Genomic DNA, 21,913 nt, shown 5'->3' with positions numbered 1-21,913 from the left:
AAACCTATTTTACGATTTGCATGTCAGTCTGATAGCTTGGTAAATCAATAGTCGTTTAAGCCTTATTTCTCTTGCTATATCTTGCTATATATGCTCTTTATGCTTGGTCACAAGGACCATATTGATGTGTTCCTGGCCGTTTCTTGCTGCATTAAACACCCAGACATATATATTACAAAGGTAGCCTTCAAAGAAATTTTCATCTGTATTTGAGTTTTACAAGAGTTCATCTCATCGCCATTTTTCACATAATAGTAAAAACCTGAAAGGCTCAATTAATTGATCGTCGAAATGGTTTCTAAGAAGTCTAATACCCTCTATAGACTTGATCATGCCGAATATCAATATCATTTAATTAATCAAACGCTTTCTGAGTTTCATCCCCGTCTGAAGACTACTCCTAAATATTATAATTCTAAGGGAAAGAAATCATCTAAAAAGATGGAAAAGCTATTACAAGTGTCAAATAGTGAACAGTTATCTAGGGATGTGAATGCATTGAAATTAGAACTGTTGAATAATAAAGTTCACTATGCTGAAACTAAGTTAACTCATTATTTCTTCAAACAATTAGAAAACCAGTATAGTATGCTTCATAACAAAAAGGATAAAGAGGACACGGCGTCTAAGAAGTTACAATGTTTGGAAGAATTGAAAACAAGTATAGATTTTCTTACCTTTTCCCGCTTACTGGCGCGATCAAAGGTTATTAAGGTGGTTATATCAAAGGTGTGTTCAACACGTGGATTGAAGAATGGTCCTCCCGAATGGTTTGAAGGCCATGACATACTCAAAGAATTTAATGACAAGGACGCAGATTGCAATCCCAGTAGGGTTTGGAATAAAGTCATTAAAGGAACTGCAGGATTGGAACAACTAGTATCACAATTAATGAACGTCCGAAGTGTTAAAGAATTAATTTCTGGATTAGAAGCTGGTATTGAAATTGTTTTAGGTGCTCGGAAGAATGCACTTGCTGAAGAATCGACGATACCCGGCGATAGTAATTCAAAAGTTGTTAGCAAGGCTACTGCTGCATCTTCTGATGACGAAGCCCTCAGTAGTAAATCGAACGAGGAATATGACAGTGAAAAAAGCGGTAGCGAGGACGATTCAAGTACTTTTGAAGAAGATCTTGAAAATTGTGAGGAGATAGATGAAGAGCAAATTTTAGCACAATACAAAGGCATGGTTGTCGCATCAGATGACGAAGACACAGAAGAAGTTGAATACCAGCTGGACACCAAAATCAACTATAATGAAGTGACAGATGAGGAGCCTAGTGAGGCCTCAGATGATAACATTGAATTGTCTGACAACGAAGAAGAAGAACCACGCGATGGACCTGCTAAAAAGAAGCAGCGGAACGAGATAAACCCAACAGGGAAATTACCAGCTTTGATGGCTGGTTACTACAGCGGTGATGAGGAAGGTGGATCCACGGACGATGATGTCGCTAAAGCACAGCTCTCCAACAAACCACAACGGAAGAACCGTAGAGGTCAAAGGGCAAGACAAAAGATTTGGGAGATGAAGTATGGGAGAAGTGCTAACCATATTCAAAAGCAGTTTAAAAAGGAACATGAAGAGAGAGAGACAAAAAGACGCGAATACGAGGAGAGAGTTGCTAAACGTGCTGCTAGGGAAGCTGGACAACAAAGGGTATTCTCTTTAGCCGAGAGATCCAAAATGAGAGAGATGGGCAAAAATTCAGTAAGGAATTCTACGGAAAATCAGCCTTTGCATCCATCTTGGGAGGCCAAGAAGTTGGCTGAAGAAAAACGGAAGAATGCCAAGTTTCAAGGAAAGAAGATTACGTTCGATTAGCCAAATTGGAAAAAAATATTAGACTATTTTAGCACCTTAGTAATGGTTTATGACCATATGTATGTATGCATGTATATAATTAGGCCCACATCATTTTAAAATAGCTGATTTATATCCCTAGGCAAGTTGATTACTTTTGGACGCACCTCTAAATTAAGGCTAATTATTTTTGGTTTTTGTTTTTAAATATTAACATTGAGAAATTCAACATTAAAATCACCGGTGGAAGCAGATATGCATTATTATTACAACCTATTCAAAAAATCATCTTGTAGAAAAGATAGTGTAACGCCATATTGAGAATAACCCTTTTATACATAAAATTTCCCCAGCAAGGCAGTAAGAACACTCCGTCTTTATTACTTGTGAAAGATGACATCAAATTACATATATTCTGACTGACTTGAAACCTGAAAAAAACTAATAAGATTATAATTAACTAACCGTTCGCTCCCATCCCGTCCTTTTAGAACATTCCCCGTTGTTATGAACATTATTACACCCGCTTATATCGGCCATTGGGTGACCTACCTAATTAAATCCACGATTATTTCCAAGTTTCCAAATTCCTGCATAGTCACAGAAGTATCGGCAGTGCGCTTATCTCGTAATCCAAAGGTAGGGACAACGGCAGTGGTGATCTGTTAAGGGTAATCGAGATGATTCAATTATGCACAAGGTGTTCGAGTCAAAAAAGGATAAGCCAAATTAGCATATGCAACTGCTTTACGTAATCAGACACGGCACTTTAGCAACCCTCCTGAAGGGTTGAGCAGAGAAGTTATATATGAGAACGGAGTAATGCAGGAAACGGATGGTTACCAGATTGGGTTGTTGCTGTTAATGTTACTGTTATAGTTGTGATTGTCACGTTTTGTCCTCGATGGAGTAGGTGTCTCTAATGCGTTTTTGATATCCATTGCAGGGCGTTTGAGGGATTCCTCCGAATGGTGATGGCATTGCTCGCAGTGCGTAGTAGTGTGGACGTGGCCTGCAGAAGGGATTGAAGGGGCCGAACTGGGGGTAGGGATTCTGTCGTAGAGCAGAGAGTTTGCAGAAGCGGAGTTCTGGGCGGAAGAAACTCCTAGTTTCCCCATCAAATCCACCAATTGCTGATTTAATGAAAGTTTGCGCAGTTCGTTTTCACTCTTAATAAGAACTTTACGTTTAAGTTGGTCAACTTGTTCTTCCAATTTTCGCAACTCTGAAGATTCGCTAATCATGATGTCGTCATCGCTCACAGTGTTGTATGAGGGACCTGTCCTATGAGCAGGAGTTTGAAGCTGGCTATGTTTCTGTGATGATTGCTGCTGCTGTTGTGGTTGCTGCTGCTGCTGGGCTACGACATTTGTCAAGTATTCTAATTTGTCGTAGATTTCATTGATTTTTTTATCATTTTCTGAATTTCCTTGCAGCCGTTTGGGCAGCTGTATGTAGTCTTGTGCGAGTTCTGGCTGCGATTGCTGCTGCTGCTGCTGCTGCTGCTGCTGCTGTGGTTCTGGTGCGGCAAGAGGCGGTGGTGCTCGCGCAGCTTGTGCAGCTTGGGCCTGGAGTTTTTTGTTCAGTTCTGTGTATTTTATCAACTTCCCACGTAAAGAACCCACAAGAACATTCAATTTCTCTAACTCACGTTCCTTATCTTCCAACTTAGATAGTAGATCCTTGTTTTGTTTAATTAGGGAAGAAATCATGTTGGAATTGATTTTGTACTCTTCAGGCACAATTCGCTCCCCGCCATGACCATTAATAGGGTCATGGTATGCTGGGGCAGGATTCTGGTAATTAAAGTTGACTGCACGTGGCATGTGATTCGGGTTCTGGTATCTCTTAGGTGTAGGTGAGATATTCATACTTTGAAGAGAGATCCTATGGTCAACTTTAACTGGGTGAAGGTGAAGATCTCAGTTCAGACTATATTTGAAGTTGCATTTTGTGTTCAAAATTTTCGTGTTTCAGAATTCCGAGAGCGCTGGCGGAGCCCTTAAACAACGTACAAGTCAGCCGACGATATAGTGCACGTGACTTTGGCGATAGGGCACTGTTATAATGAAACCAAAGTGGAATCATATAGATGTAGATACCAGATATATATGTATTTAATACCCACATCATACGAAATGACGATACTAAGTTTTTTTGACTATATGTAGTACACAGTTCCGACATTATCATTACTACACTAGCAAATATACAAGTAGGGGCAACAGTACTGGACAGTACTAAATCATGACACTAAAGAGAATAGATGTAAGTAGCTAAAAAAATAGTGAAACACAATATACATGTATATATACTGCGGGTATATATAACCGACAAAAACCGATTTGCAGACGGCATTGAGCGGGAGGGGATTTCCTAGATGTGTTGTTGAAGCATTGTAAATTAATCGAGCACTCGTAGCTGCTTTATGGGGTCAAATAGTAGGAGTAGGGAGGGGGTAGGAATATGAATGGTTGTAATTAATTTTCTTCTTTTTCTTTCTTTCATTCTTTAATGACGAGCTTTTGCTTTTTATGTGTATGGGGAAAGTGGAGGGCATTAAAAAAACAAAATCAAACAAAGAGGGTTTAAACTAAAAGGCTTAGGAGGATTGCCTGGGGAAAAGGCAGTTACATATATATACTTATATTTCTTCTTCTTTTTTCTTGATATTTTAGTTGATTATTCTTTAGCAGGATACACAACATGTCCAGGATGATCCGAAGTGACAGTGGAGGCAAGAGTAGCAATGGAGTTTGTATTGGTGCCTAGATGGTGGTGGTGGTGATGGCCCACACGCATAGAGGCTGCGGAAGTGATGGAGTTTGTAGCCGTCGTTCCTGTACGTGTTGTAGTCAAGGAAGTTGGATCACGTTGGGATATGAGAGATTGCGGAGGCGGAAGTACAGTAGCAGAGGTGTCATCATGTTTAAGACTTCCAACATGGTGGTGGCTTTGGAGATCCTCTCTTCTTGGAGGGAAGCCTTGTTGTGCATGTTGCAGGAAGGGAGCGGTTGTAGCAGCAGCTGCCGCTGCCGCGGCCGCGGCCGCGGCAGCAGCAGAGGAATAACTGGAGTTCCCTCCCCCACCACCACAGGCACCGATAGGAGCTATTGGTAATGGTAGTTGTTCTTTGGAGTTCAACTGTTTCTGCGCCAACGCACCAACTTGGGTTAATGCTTGAAAAGGCGATTGACCGCGCGGTGGTTGGCGGGAAACACTTGTGACGTTGCCAATGGATGCTGCGGAAGTTGGTCCCGCAGAAGAATAACCATAGTTAGATTGGGCGCCACCATTGTTTTCGTACGAATATGCAAACGGTTGGGGTAAGTAACTTTCCCTTGTGCAGTAAGATTGTGTAGGGTACGTATTCAATAAGTACGGAGACTGCTTTTGTGGATTAGCAGCTGTTGTAGATGACCGACGATTTTGTACCTGTTGCTGTTGTGCTTGCTGTTGTTCTTGTGCTTGCTGTTGTTCTTGTGCGTGCTGTTGAGCTTGCAGCGCATGCTGTTGAGCTTGATTAGCTTGATGAGCTTGATGAGCTTGATGAGCTTGATGAGCTTGATGAGCTTGATGAGCTTGATGAGCTTGATGAGCTTGATGAGCTTGATGAGCTTGATGAGCTTGATGCGCTTGCTGCTGCGCTTGCTGCTGCGCTTTCTGTTCTGCCTTCTGGGTTTGGCGCGCTTGTTGCTGCTGGTCCTGTGACGAAAATTGTGATGCCATGATCAAAGGTGCTGTTGTTCCAGCCGCAGCAACCGATGATTGAACAATCTTGCCCAACTTGGGACCTACTCCTACGTGTGCAAGCCCGTTAGTGGTACAGGTTTGCTGTATGAAGCTCTGTATGTCACGGACAAACAAAGGGAATAATATGTCGACAATCTTTTCACGCTGGGCCAAAGCCAATGCGCGTTCAAATGGGATCCAAACGCCCTTCAAATGCATTGATCCAATCTTGACAACATGCCTAACTTTCTCTGCTTTTAAAATGCCGTCTCTTCTACCGCGGGTCATCTTTGCAACATTCAACAATTTTGTGCCATTTATCATATCGTTGTCTGCTCTGCGGACCACACTGACACTGTTGGCCTCAACCTGGTAACACAGAGTATGTTCATCTTCCCACATTGTGGTCGTAACTCTTGGACCCTGTATTTCGAAGCCACTGCTATTACTGCTATGGCCTGGTGTTGCAGAAGATGCTGCAGCCGCAGCCGTAGCCGTAGCCGTAGCCGCCGTTGCCGCCGTCTGCATTTGCGGCGCCGAATCGAGAGAGAGCGAGGCAGCTGGGGTGTTGAGAATTCCATTGGAAACTTTGCCCTTTTTCACAGTTGCCCCTGAAACCGACATTTCGCCTACACCTGCCGTAGGCGTGGGCATGACACTAGAACGGTACGATGCAGAGACTGCCCCTGACCCTCCACCACCTCCCATTGCTGCCACGCTGTTATGAGGAATTGCAGAAGGTATCGGTTCTATGTAGGTCTGCTGCTTCACTAGTCCAGGAGAGTTGCTCTGTAGGGATGTATTTGTTGTAGGAACAGGGGTGGGTGTTGTGGTTGCAGTTAATGTTGCAGCAGTAGGAGGAACGTCCTCATATGTATTTAATCCCGCAGTGGACCTATAATACTGGGCAGCATGCGAATGGCCGTGTGGATAAGCATGCGCCGGTTGCTGCTGATGATGCAGGGGTTGCTGCGGTTGCTGCTGCTGCGGCGGCGATTGCTGCTGTCGCTGTTGCTGTCGCTGCTGCCGCTGGTAAGTTGTATGCTGGTGGTGCTTCTGCTGCTGCGCATACTGCCGATCTTGCTGTGGATCTGTCACCTGGTTATACGCAGAATACCGTTGATTAGCAGTAGTAGTAGCAGTGGTGGCGGCGGCAGCAGTGGTGGAAGCAGCAGCAGCAGCAGCAGGGCTAGCAACATGCGCAAAGACCGACGACGACGACGAGGGCGACGTCTGAAACCCTGGATACTGATATGCAGTTGGTTGAGGACACGTCCCTAGCCGATATCTTGCGGCAGCAGCGGCGGCACCAGCACCAGCGCCAGCACCGTGGTGCTGGTGATGATCTTCTGCACGTAACGCACCGCCAATGGACGATGAACCTGCACCCCCAACCGAAGAACACGTCTTGAGTGCTGTCGACGACACAGGGGCAACCGAAGGTAAGGTCGGCGAATTCTGAGTAGCAGCATTATTAGCCAAGTGGCCCGAGGCGGCCCCACCGGTTGTGTAATAATAAGGGTAGTTAGAATACTGCTGCGGATAGTAGTAACAGTACATCTGCTGCTCCTGCTGCTGCTCCTGCTGGTTGTGACGCTGGCCAGGAACTAGACCCGATTGCTGATTAACCGCCTGTGGCTTCTGCGAGAGCTGCTGCTGCGAGAGCTGCTGCTGCTGAGGATGCTGGCCCTGCTGATGACCTGACACCATCCCTGCTTGTTGTACCGGCAATGAAAGTCCTGGAAGAGCTTGGTTTTCTTGATGTTCTTGCTGCTGCTGCTGTTGTTGTTGCTGTTGTTGCTGTTGTTGTTGTTGTTGTTGTTGTTGTTGTTGTTGTTGTTGTTGTTGGTGTTCCTGACCTTGCTGTTGTTGATTTTGTGGGTAATAGTAATACCAATCACCATAATAACTCATGATATTGGGGCCTTCTCTATCCCCAGAAATAGAGAAAAGACAAAAATGAGGAACGAAAAATTAATAATATAAAAAAAAAAATTTGGAGAGGGAGTAAAAATAAAAAAATACAGAGAACTGTAACCTGTACCTGTACCTGTACCTGTACCTGTACCTGTAGCCGTTGGCTGTAGCCTGTATAAAACACCTGTACTACTCGTCAAACCACCAGTAAGTAACTCCACGAGATAGAAAAGCTGACGAACGGAGAGAGGAAAGAACCAAACACCAAACGAAAAAACCAAAATCCAAAAAAAGAAACAAATTCCCCTTCTCTAACTAGTGTATATGCTCTCTGTCGACGGGCTAACTCACTCCGACTAAACCACCTCTGTCTGGCTGTCTGGCTGTCTGACCCTCTGTCTGTCGGTGCGACCCACAGTATAAAAGAATGAAAAAAAAGAAGCCCTCGATCGAGTTCCTTTTTCCCACACCAAACCTCGAATCCGTCCTGCCTTCGTGGCCGCCGCTCTCTGTTCGTGAATGCCCAGCCAACCACACGATGCGTACACCTGCGTAAACCTGCGTGCACGACCGTACGTAGATGTATCAATTCCAGTAGCCGCGATTCTCAAATCCCGCTGGTTTTAGGGCCGATCTATGTGCGGCAGTGACAACGTAAAAAAACGCACGAATCGTTCAAAATCACCAGATGTCTAAAACAACAAAAACGAACAAACTAAAAACCAAGAACAGGAGAAGGGGGGCGAGCCAATGGATCCGCTGGGTTCTTGCCGGTCTTGTTCAGTCTCTGCAAATGGCGGTCTCCGTCTTGTGTACTGGAAAAACGCCCGTTTTTTTCGTTTCTGTTTCTTTCTGTTTTTCCTTTCTTGATATGCAGTTGTTAACCTGTACTGCACTGCACTGCACTGTCCTTGTGTGTGCTGAGTGGCTTGGTTTATAAGTGTTTTGTTTGTATACCTACTTTCTGCGTTGTGCTGCGGGAGTATTCGGTAAATATAGGGCAGGCAGGCGGGCAGTAAGTAGTAGAAACAACAACAACAAATACTAATAATAAAATAGAAAAATAAAAAAGGTGATAGTGGTGTTTATAGTTATATTCAGAGAGAGAGAGGAGAGAAAAGAAGAGACCACACACACACACATACACGGGAGAACCAAGAGAATAATTAGGAAACCCAATAGAAAAAAGAACACAAAGGAGGAAAAGGTGTGGGAAGAGAGAAAAGGGCTATGCGGTACCAACATGGAGAGCTTATATGTGTCTCTCTCGGTGTCGGTGTCTTGGTTTCTTTTCCTTTTTTACCATTACCATTAGTATCAAGTGTTATGTATTATGTATTATGTATTATTAGTACTACGCTTATTATTATGGTTTTTCCCCCTTTCCTCTTAATGCGTGTATTATGCGCGAGCGTTGTTATGTGCGTGGTGAAGGTTTTAATCTGTGCGCTTAATTTGCTTCCTAACCTTGCACCGGAAATGAACCCGTGCGTTTTTTCCTTCTTTACTGTGCAGTGCACTGCGTGCACTGCACACCGTCGTGGTGGTGGCGGTGGCGGCGGTGGTTCAAGGAGAAGAAACGTGTTATGCAGATGCAGCTGGCTGCGTGTGTTTCACCCGCAGACGACGAGAAAAGCGATTTGCAGAGGGTGAAACAGACCGGGCGGCGGGCGGGAGCTGGTGGTTTCGTATGATTGACTGATTGATTGGGCTGTGCTTGGATTTTGATCGACGGATCGATCAGCCAATAAGCGATATTAATTTTTGCTTCTTATTTTGGAGGGTAATGTGCAGCGCTATGCATGAGATCGTGGATGAATATGCATTTAGTAATTGTATGTATGTGTCCCTTTTACTGTATACGTACGAGGAAAATTATGGCACGGATGGCAATTGTATTAGCGATAATAGCAGAGACTTGTGCATATGCCGCAGTCCGCACGCACGTATCTGCAGTGAGACTTTTTTGTATTTTGTATTTTTTGTTTTACTTCAAAAGGGTAAAAAGGCCACTCAGTACTGGTAGTTATTACGTAGTGGTATATACTGCTCACGCCGAGGGTATGTATACACACAATGATGTGAAGGGCATTTTGTGGGTTCATTCTTGTCTATTTTCGCTGGGAGTGTCTTTCTTTTGGGCTGGGGAGAGGAGATGGGTGGTGGGGAGGGGGTACGGGGACCTTTTGGTTGCCGAGATAACGCTCTATATGCAGGGAAGAAAGGAATATGGGCAGAAAAACCCCCAATGAGATTCATGTGCATTCTATACGTTGTTCCGCGCACAGCGTAGGCAGCGGGGGGTAGAAGCTGACGCACATCTGCAGTAGGGTTGCTTGGAGGTGTGGGTGCGCCCGCATGCGGTCTGAGTTTCGCTTTGTCGGGTGTGGGCGGGTTTTTGCAGTGCTGCTCTCTGCCGCTGGCCGCTGGCCAGCGGGCGCAGATCAGTGCGGAGACGCCAGGAGCTTGTAACATCGTCGGATCGACCATTCTTCTTTTAAAGGTCTCAATTTGCGACGGCAGTGTGGTTAGGTTTGAACAATAGCGTTCGTGCATGGTATCCAGTGACGCATGAGAGGCGGCTTTTGGAGAGGAAGCTGTGGCAACAGAAAAAGAAAGATGGTGGGGAGCACACGCAGTAGAGGACAATTGGTTGATGCATGGGCGGCAGCGCCAGGCCCAGGCCCAGGCCATTGCCTGGGCCGGTTGCGGCGGGGGGGGGGGGGAGGGCGGGCTGCAGGGCGCTGGACCCTGACCGCTTGGCGGTGGTTCGATCTTCGAGAGGAAATTGGACGTGTGGAATGGGTGAGGTGTCTGTCCCCGCCTGTCCAGGGTGTGGCATCGGAGGAGCGTTACCCGCAGTTTCTGGCTGTGCAGGCGTTAAAACAGCGTCTCTATCTCCTTGGAGCATGGAAGGGTACAGATCTGGTTCCTGTATATGCAAGTTCTCGCCAGATGCGTAGATCGTAGGGGTATTTCTGGGGAACGCTTTCTTGTGAAAAAACCCGCACTTAATCCCGTAGGCTTTTTGCCCTCGTACCCCTTCCCCCCCCCACCCATTCCCGCCAAAGCTCCTCTCGGCACTACGGCAGATCTGCCGTAGTGCCGAGAGGAGCTTTGGCGGGAATGGGTGGGGGGGGCCCTGCGTTGCAGCTACAGCTGTTTCTCCGTGTTTGAGGAACACGCAGAACACGAAGATCACTATGGCGGCAGCTGCAGGCAAATACGCATGACGAATAAAGTGGCAAAAAGATAAACTGCGAAGAAACTGGCGCGCGCACAGTGTGGTGCGTGGAAAAAGACGTGTCCTTAGGAAAAAGGTTCTCGGCACAAATTGACAGTTGATTCGTGCGCGAGTTTCTGGACTACTGCTGAACGGTACCTTACGGTCCTTCCTCCGATTAAATTAGGTTACGTTACATATGACTTTGAAATGTGAGATTTCGGGGACTTTATTTTTGCTGTTTCTGAGAGGGGAAGTGCCCGCAGGTAGCAGGGCGGGCACAAAAAGCACACGGGCGGATTTTAGGAAGAAGGGGAAAACACAGGAGCCCGATTGGGAAATTAGGTTTGATTACGTACGCCTGCGGCGGGCTCTGTCGAAGTACAGATTCGGATGGGTTATATGGGTTTGGTCGGTGATGAGCGGTTCTGAAGGATTGGCGGTGCCAGGAGCTTCGGACAGAGCCGAAAATTCGTAAGCCTTCGTACAGGCTAAAGTGAACTCATTGCGTTTAGCGCTATCGAGAATGGAAGATACTTGGGATTGAGTTAGATTCATTGCAGCTAGGGTGGCAGAGAGCTTTTCTGGGTTCCAGTCACGGTATGGGCAACCGTGGTATTCGCCGCGGGCTGGGCGGGGTTTAGATAGCACTGTACGACAGTCCCAGGGCCTGTAGTTGATTCTATTACCTTCGAGACCGTAGTTGTGTCTAAAGTTGTAGCGGTATTCCTTGTTGAACTTTTCGAGTGACATGGAGGTTGAGCGGGTGAATGCATCAGTCCAGAACTTGAGGGCTTCATCGACGGACATGCCTAGGCCCTTCAGGAAGAACGACAGCTGCTGGCGGCCATTAAATTTGAGGTGATTGTTTTTGGAGAGGCCGTCCATTAGGTTTTTGGCACACAGAGGGAAGGCGCTGCGGACTTCAGGGTTGTGGAGTGATGCAGCGGTTATTGTATCAGCAGTGGTTTCGGACGATGGGTGCAGGGAGGAGTCGGAGAAGGAGTAGTGGTGTTCGGTCACGACGTATCCTGTGGACAGGTGGGTGAGGATTGGAAGCAGACGATCATCCTCGTTGAGTTTTGGGATATGCTGGTATGTCTTTAAAAGGTCATCGGACAGACGGGAAGCGTATTCGTTAGCAATATGGTTCAGCTGCTGGAACTGGGGCAGGTACGCCCAGCCTTGTTTAAGGAAGACTTGACGAGTTCCGAGCAGATCAATGACAGCTTCGAAGGGAAGCTTTATAAAACGTTCGTGGTTGAAGAACTGGCGACGTTGTTGCTCTTCGGATAGGTTTAGTTGGAACTGCAGTTGTGGGGACACGGTCTCGTACAGCTCTGTCGCAATTTCCTGCTTCTCCTCGTCGCTTATGAATTGCAACAAGGGTAGATTCAAGCTCTGCACAAACTTGGTTTGGTCTGCTTGTGTCAACATCTGGAAACGCAACTTGAACAGTATGGTCTCAGCATGTAGGAATTTCTCGCGCAAGTCTTTAGAACGACAGAAGCACAGCCGCAGAATGAAGTGACTGTAGTAATCCTTTTTACGAGACTCCAAAGACTCAGATAACGGAATGCAGCTTGCCAATATCGGCTTGATGACTTGCTCCATCTCCTTGATATTTTTGTTCCTCTGCGCCAAAGACTCAAGTTCAAGTAGTACCTTCAACCGGTCAATCGCCCAAGTCTCAAACTGATCCAATGTGATCTCTCCAATGGGCGGCAGGTGGTAAAATGATAACTTCGTAGGATACAGCAGCTCGTATCTTTCCTGTTCATCATTAAAGGAAATCCCTGCCTGGATATACGTCGTTGACTGGTCAGCTGTGGCAAAATCGCTTCTTCTTTGCGCAGCACGTTTCTTAGACTGCCTAAACATTATTTATTTCTGTTTAACACTGCACAATTCTTACAACGACAAGCTGTCTGACCGGATGTTCGTATTTTATCTGACTGTCCTGTCCTATCTTTTTGGCGTATCTTGCATAATTCTTTCGTGATTGTGATTAGGACAAAAAAAGCAAAGATCCCAAATTTCCAGATCTCTAAATCCTCCATACATTTAGCAACAGAAAAAGATAGAGAACCACCCAAGAATCTACGATGTGCTCTGCTTGTTCCTCCTCACATCACCAAACCAAGACGAGATGCTAAGGTATTCCAAACTGATATACTAAGTTAACGTTTGCGCTATATTTACGCCTTACCTGGGAGCTGCAAGGGGTTTTCCCTTCTCAGCCTCCAAGTGTTGTGAATGATATAACGAGTAGTGGCATCTCATCACATCAGATCTCCTACTACCCCGTTTGTCAATGGCGCTTCAGTGATTCTTCAATGATGTTTTTAAGATGAATAATTACGCCATAAACAGTAGCTTTTACTAATCTTTCGTTACTGTTGCGCAAACCAACAAGTACCTTCGAAACAGGTGTGTTACAGAGCAAATACAGGCTATAATCTAACGATTTTATTCATCAGCTTCAATGAACACTATCTCCCACTCCCCCCAATTTGTTGTTTCGACGCCTGACAAATTCCGTTTCCAACTATCCTCGAGAGGAACTCGTTTTTTCTTCGAACGGCTCGGTTTTTTAAAATTTTGATTAGCCGACTTTTTTCTCGATTTACACTATATTATATGTTGTATTATATCATGACATAACTTTGCCCCTCCAGCTCTTTTCGAGATTGCAGTATAGTGATTGTGTTTTTAAATGCTACACTGATCACTTGCTTTCTCCAGGCTAAAAACTCGCTTCTAATGGAAAAGATTTTGGAGAAGGATTCCGTGAAGTGCGCTGTCATCGTCGGTGCAGGAATTGCTGGTCTTAAAACAGCGTCCGAACTGTATGCGAGTGGTGTGAAAAATTGCATGCTGCTGGAGGCTAGACCTCGAGTAGGTGGAAGACTATTTACTGTGAAAAGTGAAGTATTTCCCGAGCGTGCTTATGATTTGGGTGGCTCTTGGCATCATCATACGTTGGAAAATGGGTTATTCCTTGAGGAACTAAGTCTTCCAAAGAGTGAACGGGCAGATTTTGTTTTTGATATTGGGTCTGTTATATATATGGAACATGACGGTACGTTGATGAACTGTGAAAAGGTAGGTTTGGATGCGCTTTTGAACCAGCTTATGCAATATATTGAGAGTGAGTTGTTTGGGCAAGAGGCTGAAGATGTTACATTTTTTGAGATTTTCTTGAGGTACATATATGAAAAGCATACTTCGCTGAGTGACAGGCAGATTGAAATTCTTGCAATGGCAGCACAAAATCTCGAATTTTGGCATGGGGTTGATTGGAAGATGCTCAGTGGCAGATGGTCTGAGATGGATCAAAATAGGCGGGACGCTATGGTGTTGAACTACGACAAAATTGTAGGTAGAATTCAAAGAAGCTTTCCTGAGGATTGGATCAAACTTAATACCGAAGTGAGGCAGATTAAACGTGTTGGTGACGAGGTCCATGTTACTACCAATGATGGTGCTGTATACAGGACAGAATTCTGTGTGGTAACCATTCCGCGGACGGTGTTAGCTCTATCTTTGCAAGAAGAAAAAAGAATGGGAAGAATCGAATTTATTCCTCCACTCAATGAAAGCATAAGTTCGAAAATCAATAAAATGCATTTCGGATTCCTAGGTAAACTGATATTGGAATTCGATAAGTGTACTTGGGAAAATCGATGTAGTAACATCTTTAAGGCAGGTATTCAAAAGGTTCATATCGATAAAGAAGTTCGTGCCGCAAGGGATTTCGAAAGCTTTGCAAAAAAAATTGATTCCATGACGCAAGATTTTAAGCATTACTCTGATTATCCGGTTGCTATTGTTAATATGATGGCAATTGCTGGAATTCCTAGTTTGATAATTTTTACCAAACCTCCTTCAACTGAATACATCGAGAATTCATGCAAAGCTGAAATAGCTAAAACCTTTAAACCGCTTATTGATATTGTAATAAAAGCCATTGGATCGCCATTTGATTGTATAATTGATCTGGAGAGCAAGATTACCAACAACTCTGATTTAAAGAACCCAATTTTAAAAAATGTGATTACAACATCGTGGGCTAAAGACCCATATTCACTGGGCGGGTACTCGGCCTGCCACGCAGGCGATGACCCCAAAGGTCTTGTTGAGTCAATAAATAAGGGCCAAGATAGCCGGATCAGATTTGCAGGAGAGCATACTGTTTTTAAGTCTCTTGGATGTAGTTATGGCGCATGGGAAAGTGGCATACGTGAAGCTCAGTATATATTAAAACAACAGCGCCAATAAAATTTCAACAGATTTATACTGTACATGTAAGTTAGTTTTACTAACCGAAGTCGTGCACATAAAGTTTGAAACTAGTTGTTTTACGCATATACATATATATGTATGACTGTACGTGCTGCATACCATGATCCTATTATTTTTTCTATATACAAGGAATAACGACCATATTTAATTTTATCATGAAAACTTTTTCTGTCTCTGGATGATCCTATCAACCTCCCCAAGCTATTTTCCGTTTACCGTTTTTTCTTTTGGATCCCTAGGTTATGTTACTAGCATGTAGTCTAATTCTGGCAATACAGTACCTGCATCAGGAAGTGAGGGGCCATATGTTATTAGAATATTGTCAAACCACTGCAAAAGATCCAAACACTCTAGTTGTGATTCCGACATCATTGAAAGCTGTATGTGTAAGAAATCCCACCAATATTTAGAACTTATCAGCTTCCCACGATGTTTTATTACCGTTTTACGTTTAAGTTTAGTATTAAATAGACCATGCAAGAGTAGACTATTCATGGATATCATCTCCTCTGGATGTACCACGTGATCAGGACACACGCAATTCATAGGAATACGCACACATACATCCGGTTTCTCTGTATGGTTCCCGTTTTCTGTACCACAGCTAACGATACCACCTCCTGGTTCTGGTCCTTTATCGGATGGGAGTTGAAGGAACTGATTATGGCGCTCCTGCTCGGAATGTGATACCGCAGATACCCTCAATTTCGATTCAAGAGTGGTATTAACAGAATCTGATGTTAAAGAAGTCAACGGAACACCCGACTGCTGTATGAATCTATTTAACTCTTCTTCCTTCCTGTGTATCAAACAATTGTCGCACGGACACTGATCATCATCACACGAACACTGCGTACTAAGGTATACTCCCTTGTAGGTGAATGGCTCCACAATACTTCGGAAGTCTTCACCACCGAGTGCAGACGGATTTCCATCCATGGAACCTTGATTTTCATGCGATATTAACCCGCCATCAGCTTGTTTCCTCTTCTTTCGTACAGCCTTTTGCCCGCACCCACAACAATCCTCCTCTTCCTCCTCCTCGTCTCCCACGTTACCATCGTGATATAAATTATCACTGCTACTACTATGTTTCAACAAAAAATCCCTCTCAGTAACAAACTTAAACTTCTTATCATTAGGATTACCATTGCTCTTGTCCTCAATCATAATTTTCAACGTCCCATCAATCAGCAGCGCCTTCTGCTTTTTCAGTGCCTTGAGAAACAACGTAGGCTGCTTGTCCATCTTGGAGCATGTTGCCCTCCCTGATGATCCACTACCACACTCACCCCCCTTAGACCCGCTTTCGGACATCCGTTCCTCTCGCTCGGATCCTGATTCTTCCGGCGTTTTTATCTTCGAGTTTGCATCGACCAAAATCACCTTACGAATATCCATCGGAGATGGCCGACCCCGAGTTCTCACCTTCACCAACATTCTCTCACTGTGCTTGCAAGTAGACGACCTATGACCTCGTATGCAAGCTACACATGAATATTTATCACCATCAAATATAATCATTTTTATTCCACACTCTCCCTAGACAGAGCCTACTATATTGTATAACACACAACTACCAATAATAGCAGTTTTTCAAACAACAAAAATATTTTGCCTCCCCCACAGAGCTAAACTTCGAAGAACCAATAATACAAACGTTATCGTCCAAACGTCCGGTTGTTGGTTTTTCCTTTAGATGTACGAATCTCAAGTTTCTGTGCTTTAACTCGAATGAAATTGCTCAGGTCCCGAGAAGATTAAATAATATTGGATATTTGGCTCGCAATAAATCGATGGGTGTATAACAGAACAGGCTTTTTTGTTTCAAAAGCAATATATTGATCCTCGGAATTTATTAAGCTGCCTGCAGACGGCTTGATGATCTTCTCAGGTGTGTTAGATCCCTTTTAATCGTTATGATTTAACGTTGCTGTGTGCAGTGATGATGCTTATTTTTTTTCTTTCCCAGACTTTACATTTAATATGATCATGACTTGTTTAAAGACATTTTATATATAAGTACATAGGCTATTGGGATTCCAGTATTTCCAATACGAGGTCAAAGAAACGAGAGGTTGACAGACAGGTAGTGTAGAAATTGGAAAAGTTAGATAGATATGTCCAAGACGGCTCAAAAAAGATTGATGAAGGAGATGCAGCAGTTGCTCAAGGATTGTCCGGAGGGTATTGTTGCAGGACCTGTGAATGAAGAGAATATGTTTTTGTGGGATTGTCTAATTGCGGGACCTCCAGACTCCCCATACGAGGGAGGGATTTTTAATGCAAGGCTACAGTTCCCTACCGATTATCCGTTATCGCCTCCAAAGCTAACGTTCACACCTAGTATTTTACACCCCAATGTGTATCCGAACGGAGAGGTCTGTATATCGATTCTACATGCGCCAGGGGAGGATCCAAACATGTACGAAGAGGCTAGTGAGCGGTGGTCTCCCGTGCAGAGTGTGGAGAAGATCCTACTAAGTGTGATGAGCATGCTAAGCGAGCCGAATGTGGAGTCTGGGGCTAACATTGACGCTTGCATTCTATGGCGCGACAACAGACCGGATTTTGTGAAGCAGGTAAAGATCTCCATCCTCAAGTCACTAGGCTTCTAGAATGCAGTGTGGTGTCAGTCCACGGCAGCACGGCTTAGAGCCAGGTATACATGCCTACAGCATGTATATGTATAGAATTTCCAATAGAATGAGTAGCTTTGGCCCAGGAAGATATGGATCACGTGACCCAGGTTCCCAAAAGTTTTCGCACAGCCAATATTATTGGAATTGTGCGTGTGGTGTTTTTAAATAAAACAAAGTAGTTGGATTTAAATATAGGAATAAAGCACTTCGAAGGCAATATACATTTTCAGAGGACGTCATTTTTGGCAGTTTAGTCGTTATTTTAATCGAGAGCATATTTATTCAGAAACCGATCTTCTTTTTATTGCAGTTTTTGGTTCATTTCAGGAATTTTTTGCTTTGGTTTGGTGTAGTGTCATTTGTATACTAAAGAGCAGATAAATAGAGTGATATAACAAGTCAGAACAAAAACGGGAGTTTTTGAAGGGTGCTCTTTTTTATAACAGCTAGGGATTTGTGGTACTATATACTTGGGTATGAGATCGGTATGGGTGATTTTGGGAGTGTTTTTAAATCTTCTTGGAACGGATGTTTCGGCACTAGAGTTAGATGTTGATGATTTTAGCTCTATGCAAAGTGCTACGTCATTGATATCAACGGGGGTGTTGGATTACTATACTGGTCTGGACCCTGGCAACACCATTGGGATGTTTTCATCTCCATATTATTGGTGGGAGGCAGGTGCTGCATGGGGTGCTTTGATTGATTACTGGTTTTATATGGAGAATGACACTTACAACGATATTATCAAACAGGCTCTTTTGTATCAGGTGGGGAAGTACGAAGACTACGTTCCGCTCAACCAATCTACTACAGAAGGTAATGATGATCAAGCATTTTGGGGTATTGCAGTTATGTCCGCCGCTGAAAAGGGGTTTCCGAATCCAGATCCGGATCAACCGCAGTGGTTGGCATTAGCTCAAGCTGTATTTAATACGATGGCATATCGGTGGGATTCGAGTTCGTGTAATGGCGGATTGAGGTGGCAGATTTTCACCTGGAATACAGGTTATGACTATAAAAATTCTGTCTCGAATGGTGCACTCTTCCATTTGGCTGCTAGATTGGCCCGTTACACGGGCAACCAATCCTACGCTGACTGGGCTGAGAAAGTTTATGACTGGATGGCTTCAGTGCAGCTTATTAATCAAACTGGCGATTGGACCTTTGTGTATGATGGTGCTTTTATCCATGATAATTGTAGTAGGCCATCTGTGCTACAATGGTCGTATAATCATGGGCTTATCCTAGGCGGTTGTGCTTATTTGACCGATTTTACTGGATCAGACGTGTGGCACAATAGGACATTGAGGCTTTTAAGGTCTGCCTCAATATTTTTCCCCAATGGTGTTGTCACCGAAGTTGCATGCCAGGAGGCAGGGACATGTAATACTGATCAGCGTTCATTTAAGGCATACTTCATGAGATTCTTAGGGTTGACTGCGCAGTTGATTCCTGAATCCCGTGAAATAGCTATGAAGTGGATCCGTGATTCTGCAAAAGGTGCAGCATTATCATGTTCTGGTGGTAGGGATGGCCATACGTGTGGTATGAATTACTCTAGGGGGTCTTATGATGAATCATATGGTCTAGGAGAACAACTTGCTGCACTAGAGACAATTCAAAACCTACGATGCCTGGAAAAAGGATCCCCACTTACTGCAAGTGAAGGTGGAACTAGTATAGGTAATCCAGGAGCAGGAGGCAACAGAAATCTAGGTACTCTATCACCGTTAGATATTTCTAATGCTGATCGGGCAGGTGCCGGCATCATCACTGCTTTAGTTGGGTTTTCTCTTATTTCGTGTATTGTTTGGTTGGTGTCTTGATCCTCTTAAAAGCATTTTTGGTGCTTTTCAGTATCCACTTCCAGAATTTCAAAAGTTGAGTTGACATATTTGATATCCATTTCAGAATAGTATGTTGCCTTGATTTTGGATGTTAGATTCAACATTAATAGTAAACGTCGCTTAAATCTTAAGCATCGAAACGCAGGCCATAAACCACAGATAAATAGGTAAATTATCATCCATATATCTACTCAATGGTGTAAAACATTTAGATTTACACAGAAAACACATACATAAATTTATATTAGTATAATTTGGATTCGTTTGAATGAAATTACTTGATGTTGATATGGGATAGGATCACCGTTCTTATTTAATTGCAGGACCAAACTAACAACACAAGCTTAAATCCACCGATCTCACATCAATGTGTTTTTTAAACCATTTTTCACCTAGTGTCTTGATAAATGCATAATCTTGAGAACTGAAACAATCTAAACCACATTCAACCAAGGAAAAAGGTGAAATCACTATTTTATCCTCATCGCCATCACTTCTATCAATTAAACGACTAAGCCTTTCGTATAAAAACGTAGTTCTATTGTGAAAATACTCTACAAGACCAAACATAACTTCCAACTCATCCTTTTCAATAACGGGATCGTAGTCCTCAGTCAGATGTCTTTGATGATATGATGGCTGTAAATATCCCGCAGTTGTCCACCAGTATAACGAATCTATAATGTACTGTGACCAGGATAACGGTTCAACATTACTTAAGTAACAGAGTAGTTTCGAGTCGCCATATTCACGATTTAAGTAATGGTTAGAGACGTGCTGAAACAATCCCCACTCTTGGGGCGTTGCTTTAATAGGATCACCGTGCCGAAGTGCCACACATTCCATGCCATTCGAAAACATGAACACTAAATCAAACAAGTCATCTCTCTGCGCCAATATTTCATCGCCAGTAGAAGAAATATAATTCGGCAAAGCATAATTATCATCGGTAGCTCGAGTTAATGCTGCTGACACTAATTCGCTTAAATAATCCAGGTCTGTTATACCGATCGTGTACAACGTCTGTAATTGTTGCATATTATGAGGAATTTCACGTTCGAGTCTTTCAGGAATCGACGATAATACGGACAAACAATAAATAAGGGCATTGCATCTCTCGAATGACTCTCCATGTTCGTTTACAATCAATATTCTTTCTCTCAATAGACATGATTTCCAGAGTGTAAATATAAGCGGCCCGATTTGTTCAACCAATTCTGGCAACAAGTACAACCATGATTTCTGAGGTTTATAGGTTTCCGCGTCCATCTTATGATCCCCAGTTCTAACGTAATTTGGACTAGAATTCACCGATAAAGGTCGCATCTTTGATGTCGAAAGAGCAGGATATAGCGGACTTGAATTTGATGGACCCTTGTTAGCAGCATAATAATGTTCTAGTCCTTCCAAGTTGGAATTCGCTGTCCAGTTCTTCAATAAGTTAGAAAGGTCATCCATATATTCATTTACACATGTATAGAAGTTAGGCTTCACTCGATAAAACTTGCTCTCTGAAAAATCCTCTTCCATAGACCGAGGATCAACGATTACAGCTAAAGAGTACATTTCCACCTTAGTTCTATCAATGTGACTTGTAGCAACTTGCTTAACCATTTGTAAACCGTTTTGCGAAAATAGGGCAATCCCATAATACAAATCACCGTTTTTCTTAGGAATAACAAAGTTTATAAAATCCTGCTCCCTCTCATGGATACCAGATGGTAATGTCTTGAACTCGATATTACTTAAGTCCACCTCTGACGAATTCGAAGCCTTCCACAAGACTGTATTCCCTTTTTTCACATCGAATTTGGTTAGACACATTGCAATGAGGGGAATTTTATATGTGGGATAATGTAGCTGAAAACCCTCATATTCTGAATGATATAAAACGGGAGAATACGACATCCTCTTTGATTAAGTCGAACGCCTTTTAACTTTTATATATGCTCTGTTTGTGAATTCTTAACTGAATCAACATAATTCGCTCTTTTAAGACAAGAAGGAAAAGATTTAGTTTAAGGTTTGGATTCCTTCACTCAGAGTCACTTTGCTTAGACTATAAAAGAATAATACGTATAACATTCCAAGAGCTATGAAAGAGAAGATTTTAAGGCATCATCTAGACAAGTGCGTAGATTATACCCAGGAGCATGTGGACCTGGAAAGTGCAAGAGCCATTTCTAGCTTTGGAGTTGATACAAATGCGAATTATGAGTGGCTTTACGAACTGAACAGTCGTTATCCAACAAGAAAAATAGAGGAGATTCGTACCTATCAACTATTGAAGACAGATTATATGAAAAAGCTAGATAATCTTGATGGACGGATTACTTATTTTGAAAACCTGGCAAAAGAGCTTGATGAATTCCAGAATGAAGTAAATATTAAAATGCAGCGTATAAAGCGGAGTACATACAACGATGATTAACATAGAC

At 43.4% G+C, this 21,913-nt stretch overlaps 12 protein-coding genes across 12 annotated transcripts; 6 read left to right on the top strand and 6 right to left on the bottom strand.

Moving 5' to 3' along the window:
- Nucleotides 1–291: 291 nt before the first annotated feature.
- Nucleotides 292–1,827, top strand: BUD22 (Bud22p; the record flags this gene model as incomplete). Its single annotated transcript, XM_003646388.1, has 1 exon — nucleotides 292–1,827. One exon carries the CDS (start codon nucleotides 292–294, stop codon nucleotides 1,825–1,827), a length of 1,536 nt encoding a protein of 511 aa, XP_003646436.1.
- An 818-nt stretch (nucleotides 1,828–2,645) lies between these two features.
- On the bottom strand, nucleotides 2,646–3,677 carry SPC42 (Spc42p; the record flags this gene model as incomplete). Its single annotated transcript, XM_003646387.1, has 1 exon — nucleotides 2,646–3,677. The coding sequence occupies one exon, from the start codon at nucleotides 3,675–3,677 to the stop codon at nucleotides 2,646–2,648; it is 1,032 nt and encodes a 343-aa protein (XP_003646435.1).
- An 811-nt stretch (nucleotides 3,678–4,488) lies between these two features.
- On the bottom strand, nucleotides 4,489–7,452 carry PHD1 (Phd1p; the record flags this gene model as incomplete). Its single annotated transcript, XM_003646386.1, has 1 exon — nucleotides 4,489–7,452. The coding sequence occupies one exon, from the start codon at nucleotides 7,450–7,452 to the stop codon at nucleotides 4,489–4,491; it is 2,964 nt and encodes a 987-aa protein (XP_003646434.1).
- Nucleotides 7,453–8,685: 1,233 nt separating this feature from the next.
- On the top strand, nucleotides 8,686–9,108 carry Ecym_4583 (uncharacterized protein; the record flags this gene model as incomplete). The annotated part of the gene is made up of 1 exon (XM_003646385.1): nucleotides 8,686–9,108. One exon carries the CDS (start codon nucleotides 8,686–8,688, stop codon nucleotides 9,106–9,108), a length of 423 nt encoding a protein of 140 aa, XP_003646433.1.
- A 360-nt stretch (nucleotides 9,109–9,468) lies between these two features.
- On the bottom strand, nucleotides 9,469–10,149 carry Ecym_4582 (uncharacterized protein; the record flags this gene model as incomplete). The annotated part of the gene is made up of 1 exon (XM_003646384.1): nucleotides 9,469–10,149. One exon carries the CDS (start codon nucleotides 10,147–10,149, stop codon nucleotides 9,469–9,471), a length of 681 nt encoding a protein of 226 aa, XP_003646432.1.
- An 880-nt stretch (nucleotides 10,150–11,029) lies between these two features.
- Nucleotides 11,030–12,559, bottom strand: PRI2 (DNA primase subunit PRI2; the record flags this gene model as incomplete). Its single annotated transcript, XM_003646383.1, has 1 exon — nucleotides 11,030–12,559. One exon carries the CDS (start codon nucleotides 12,557–12,559, stop codon nucleotides 11,030–11,032), a length of 1,530 nt encoding a protein of 509 aa, XP_003646431.1.
- Nucleotides 12,560–13,441: 882 nt separating this feature from the next.
- On the top strand, nucleotides 13,442–14,959 carry FMS1 (polyamine oxidase; the record flags this gene model as incomplete). Its single annotated transcript, XM_003646382.1, has 1 exon — nucleotides 13,442–14,959. One exon carries the CDS (start codon nucleotides 13,442–13,444, stop codon nucleotides 14,957–14,959), a length of 1,518 nt encoding a protein of 505 aa, XP_003646430.1.
- A 264-nt stretch (nucleotides 14,960–15,223) lies between these two features.
- MAC1 (Mac1p) lies at nucleotides 15,224–16,507 on the bottom strand (the record flags this gene model as incomplete). Its single annotated transcript, XM_003646381.1, has 1 exon — nucleotides 15,224–16,507. The coding sequence occupies one exon, from the start codon at nucleotides 16,505–16,507 to the stop codon at nucleotides 15,224–15,226; it is 1,284 nt and encodes a 427-aa protein (XP_003646429.1).
- Nucleotides 16,508–17,103: 596 nt separating this feature from the next.
- UBC7 (E2 ubiquitin-conjugating protein UBC7) lies at nucleotides 17,104–17,601 on the top strand (the record flags this gene model as incomplete). The annotated part of the gene is made up of 1 exon (XM_003646380.1): nucleotides 17,104–17,601. One exon carries the CDS (start codon nucleotides 17,104–17,106, stop codon nucleotides 17,599–17,601), a length of 498 nt encoding a protein of 165 aa, XP_003646428.1.
- Nucleotides 17,602–18,101: 500 nt separating this feature from the next.
- DCW1 (putative mannan endo-1,6-alpha-mannosidase) lies at nucleotides 18,102–19,454 on the top strand (the record flags this gene model as incomplete). The annotated part of the gene is made up of 1 exon (XM_003646379.1): nucleotides 18,102–19,454. One exon carries the CDS (start codon nucleotides 18,102–18,104, stop codon nucleotides 19,452–19,454), a length of 1,353 nt encoding a protein of 450 aa, XP_003646427.1.
- Nucleotides 19,455–19,805: 351 nt separating this feature from the next.
- Nucleotides 19,806–21,383, bottom strand: ANR2 (Anr2p; the record flags this gene model as incomplete). The annotated part of the gene is made up of 1 exon (XM_003646378.1): nucleotides 19,806–21,383. The coding sequence occupies one exon, from the start codon at nucleotides 21,381–21,383 to the stop codon at nucleotides 19,806–19,808; it is 1,578 nt and encodes a 525-aa protein (XP_003646426.1).
- A 187-nt stretch (nucleotides 21,384–21,570) lies between these two features.
- On the top strand, nucleotides 21,571–21,906 carry BLI1 (Bli1p; the record flags this gene model as incomplete). Its single annotated transcript, XM_003646377.1, has 1 exon — nucleotides 21,571–21,906. The coding sequence occupies one exon, from the start codon at nucleotides 21,571–21,573 to the stop codon at nucleotides 21,904–21,906; it is 336 nt and encodes a 111-aa protein (XP_003646425.1).
- Nucleotides 21,907–21,913: the final 7 nt, after the last annotated feature.

The sequence above is a fragment of the Eremothecium cymbalariae genome, chromosome 4 (assembly GCF_000235365.1).
Source record: "Eremothecium cymbalariae DBVPG#7215 chromosome 4, complete sequence".
Lineage (NCBI taxonomy): Eukaryota > Fungi > Ascomycota > Saccharomycetes > Saccharomycetales > Saccharomycetaceae > Eremothecium > Eremothecium cymbalariae.
Note: the sequence above shows the minus strand (reverse complement) of the source record. Positions and strands in the feature narration are given on the sequence as shown.